Below are 4796 nucleotides of genomic sequence, written 5' to 3'. Positions count from 1 at the left end.
AGCTAATGTGCAACATTAATTACTTCTTCTTAACACTACTCAAAGGTTGACAAACTGAGCAAACAACAGTTTTCATGACTGTCAAAGTTACGATGTTTCATCGTTTGCCATACCATATGATAGATTGAAACGAAGGGGAGTAACTCTTAAGAGATCAGCATGTCATTAGCCCTCAAACATTGCTGGCAGTACGTAGTTCGTCAACATAGATTATCTTAATCTACTCATTATGTCACATCTGTTAACACTCAGAAAAAAATTGAAAGAACCAACAAAAGCATTCAGCTATACGACTAATTCATTGTCACTTGATTGTTGGTATACATCGCTTTGAGGTTTGCGATGAGATATTACCTAAAGCTATTGTTCGTAATACGTGTAACTTAAGCCTACTTCCGTAATGAGGATAATAAACAATAATATACAACAGATGGCTCGGCGATTTGTTTATTTATCACATAAGCAATTGCTTCACAAACACGAACATTCCAACGATATAATAAATACAACAACAGCAAGTAGAAAAAAAAACAAGTTTCGATTTTAAAGTCGGAGACACTTCAAATAAAGTCGTCTCTTTTCTCCCGCCGTCCAAGACTTTGACTTCGTGCGGAAATGGCGTAGTTCGGCGAGATGAGATTGTGAGCGCATTGGTACATAGGCTGATGGTGTGCACAGCTCCTTTAAAACAAACAGAAATATATGTTTGGATTACTTCTCAACAAATGAAATGTACAATAGAAAGTGAAAACCTAAGTAATGGAAGTTTGTTTTTATATCGAAATAAATGACAGACCGCGACATGAAGTTCATCTATTCTCTACATAGACTGGATTTCATGTCGTTGTTTTTCTACTCTTCGATAGACTTCGCTTCGGAAAAGCACGGACTTGGGAAAAGCAACGAATAGTTTATAGGAGACCATTTGTGTACTAAGGCAAGAAATTCAGCATCCTCGGCCCCAGGTGAAAATCGCACTATCGCTTATCAATTATAATGGACGATTTTTAGCTTGGGCCGAGAATGATAATCCAGACTAATCTCGATCCGGTGTTTCTGTAATTTGGAACAATTTCGTACAGTACTGGAAGTGCAGGGATCAGCCAATTGGAACACCTCGCCTACCAGGCAGTTTCGAAGGACAGGATAAGGAGTTGTTCTGAATTAGACTGGTTCAGAAACGACCAGATACTATTGAAATGTTTTCAAAATCGTAATTCAAATTTTAAACTGTTTTTTTTTAATGGCTGAAGGAGTGAAAGCTTTCTGAAAATGTACACGGCGATTAAGACTAGATGTTCCGGAAAGAATAAAACGGCTTGATTTTATCGACGACATCTGATAAATGAATCTATAGCAATGCCGAGTTCTTCCTCTAATACCCAAGTTAGTAACAAAGACGTAATACCTTGAATGACTGGAAAAATGCTTGGTACCCTCCGTCCAGGAGATAGATTTCTGGGTAGATCAGGCCCGGATACATATCTCTGTTTAATGAGCGGTCCTTCTCTCTAAGAAACCGGTACCTGTGTCAACAAAATAGTAAAATAGATAAAACACCAAGTTTTTAGAAACAGTCACAACTGACATATTTACAAAAATATCATGGTAACATTCCAAAATTTACCAGAATGTCAATAGGGAGACTTAGGAATCGTTATTTAAAATATCGTAAAATAACAAGTCACTTAATCACAAAAAATAATCCTATGTAGAAAAGTATCTTCACTAGCCATGGGTTACGATCCGCGTGGTCATGACATGTAGGTGTTATATCGTATTAGACTCTGATCACCCACGGGGGAGAAAAAACATGTTTGTTTACGCGAGTGCAGTAAACTTAGCAAAACTGTTTATCTATACTCAATGCTATATATATATACACTTTTCTCAAATGTCATATTTAAAATGTTAACACGGTAACTTTCAACCACTTACATAGATGGTGCCCGCACTGAAGAGAATTCGCAGTAAAAGACAAGTTTGTGAGGAGTCATCCCACTTTCTGACCTTGACCCCTCTTCTAGGAGATTAAGGATTTGTTCATGCGTGTACAGATTAACAGCATCCTTAAAAACACAATGGATAACTGACATAAAACTTATGTTTAACCTGCTTTGCAATACGTCTCATTTTGATAAGTTTAATGGAAGTTATATGTCGGATGGTGTAATATAAGGCAGATCATATCAGTTGAGCTCCTTAATAGAATTGTGCAAAAAAGAAAAAAAAATTCTAATTAGTATGTATGGTCGATATTTATTACTCCTCAAGTTCCACTGCGCATTTATATATATAAGGACAATCTATAATTTGCATATATCGAGACTCCTGTCAGCAACACGTTCTTCCATTTCCGGTTACGTACCTGGATGTGTCCGCCATTGTACTCGTATGGATATCGGCAGTCTATGACTTTGATGTGTTCTCTCTTGTTCCCGTTACACAGAGCCTCGAACAGCTGTTGATTTACGTGAAAATATTAATTATGCTGTTCTAGCTGTGAAAGGTTTATAACTATAGGTCACAACTGTGACATTTTCAGGTTGTTAACTGCTGTGTTAAACGATTGTACCATGGGTTTCTTTTATTTTGAATGAAGCTGTTCAGGTATGATTTGTTTTCTCGGATTTTGTGTTACACAATATAATTCATCACCCAAACAATGCCATTTCATTGCGAAATTCAGATAGTGTCCTTACTATCATGTAACCGATAACTGCCTTTTTCTGTATGATATCTTGACTAAGAATCAAACAGTTGAAACATCGAAATAACACGACTCACTGTTTGAGAATTGACACTTTTGATGTCGATGTGTTTCCCCACGACTGTTGGTAGACAGTGTGACGCACTTCCGTCTCCGATCAGACTGTCGTTGTCGGACAACTTATCTACTGCTGTTTGCATGGCGTCACTTCCTGCCTCCATAAAGTCAATGTTAAACTCGGACTGACCCTTCAAATAAGAAAATGATTTTCAAAATTAAGAAGTCTACAACATTTAGATATGGAAAACATATCGATTTTCTTTGGCACATAGTTTAACCACCTACAAGGTACAACAAAAGCAAACACTAAATGAACATCGTTTTGTTGTGACACAGGCGCAGTATTTACAGGTCATCACCTACTGTGTTATATATTTAATGAAGGGAGATAACAACGTAACGATAATATATCAAGACGACAGATATCGGATAACATCGTAACTAACATTTCGGTCAATATTATCAAAGTTCATCCAATTCACCACAACGGACATGCCCGAGTGATTTCCGAATCGAACGGAATCACCTGTTTGGTTCTGGTTCATGCCAAAATCTAGTTTGATGCATATAGATTAAACGCAAATTAGTCAGGAATTATGACCGGATTTAAGTGAGTTTCAATGGCGGAATTAACATGTAGCTGGGAGAGGAGGGGGGGGAGGGGCAAATGTTTGACATGGTTACCATATCAACGTAAAAACGTTTCAAAATAATATTCACGATAATAAAGTCAATCGAATAAGAAATAAAAACGAAGCCATTTCGAAAAAGGGGCTGACCATTCTAATAATATTTACCCCAAAGGACACACTTCGTCTAATGCGAGGTAACGTTTGGCGAGGGCGTGTTGACAGTCTCCCTGTTGATATATCACCCGGTTGACTTTTCCTCGGAGTTAGTAATTCAAGACGGCTACCTACAGGGGTTTCTGTTTCCGCTGCAAGCCATAATGTTGATGGTGACTGCAATATATAAAGCGAAATTTTATAAGAAGTGTTGAGTCATTTTCAAAACACGGAAAGATAAAAAATTATAAGTGGAATCATCAGTTTAATCATTAATTGGACCAGGGACATAGATAACAGACATACGTACCTGATTGGACATATAAAATTATACTGCTGATATGGAAGTAACTCGAAAACTTTACAATATATAATAATACACATGTATATATAAAGTAAAACAATACCGTCACAGAACTCGTATCCGATTCTTCAAGACTGAGATTGCCCAAGTCAGTAGATCCGGGCTCCTCAAGAACCATCTTTACCTGCTTGTCACATTCGTCTTCCTGAAATACATCAGACACTGTCATATACTGTACAAATTATCTTATTTTCGAGATGGTTTATATTTGAGGTAAATGAGAAAACTGTGAGTAATTTATCAATTTATTATACTCCTAAAAATGCAGCTGGACGATTTTATGAAACATTCCATATCTATTGCTGATGAATGTATTCAAAAACTTTACAAATAACTGTTGAGTAAGGAGCACGCATGGCTTCCTCAGTGGACGCTTCATACAATAGCTGTCACCGAGGCCGGCTCCCGAATCGAACATGTACTTAAAGGGAGGGGTGGGATAATTCTCCCGTCTGTTCGACTTACCTGTTCTTGGATATCACAATTCATGAAGTCATGGAGAAGTGATTTACGGACAGACGGGGCCGCCACGTGCTCCGCGTGGTTGGTTAGTCGTGTCCGGCTCTTATTTGACCTCATTGTGACAAATACTTCACAGATGAAAACGAAAAAAAAACATACATCTGCCTTTAATCAGAAATACTTCAATTCTCTGCTTATTATTATGAAAACAAAACGAAACTAAAAATAGCAAGCAATCGAAGCAAACTAAAATAACCAAAAACAAATATCTCTTCCTTACACTCACAAATATGAATAAAATAATTCAATCAAAAAATACAAACGTTTAACAGAGTTTGAGTGAGACTGATTTAGCTGTGTTGTGTAAATACATATATGTTACAGAGAGTAACGAACGACAATTTTTGAGAAAAAA

General features: G+C 37.1%; 1 protein-coding gene across 1 annotated transcript; it reads right to left on the bottom strand.

Moving 5' to 3' along the window:
* Positions 1-543: 543 nt before the first annotated feature.
* On the bottom strand, positions 544-4498 carry LOC132552833 (M-phase inducer phosphatase-like). The gene is made up of 8 exons (XM_060217023.1): positions 4385-4498; positions 3963-4064; positions 3568-3732; positions 2788-2958; positions 2369-2461; positions 1939-2069; positions 1409-1526; positions 544-681 (listed from the first exon to the last, which is right to left on the bottom strand). The coding sequence occupies exons 1-8, from the start codon at positions 4496-4498 to the stop codon at positions 544-546; spliced, it is 1032 nt and encodes a 343-aa protein (XP_060073006.1).
* Positions 4499-4796: the final 298 nt, after the last annotated feature.

Source organism: Ylistrum balloti, unplaced genomic scaffold (assembly GCF_031769215.1).
Source record: "Ylistrum balloti isolate Yb309-2 unplaced genomic scaffold, AGI_CSIRO_Ybal_v1 Utg370282, whole genome shotgun sequence".
In the NCBI taxonomy this organism is placed as follows: domain Eukaryota; kingdom Metazoa; phylum Mollusca; class Bivalvia; order Pectinida; family Pectinidae; genus Ylistrum; species Ylistrum balloti.
This window is presented reverse-complemented; position numbering and strand designations above follow the sequence as displayed.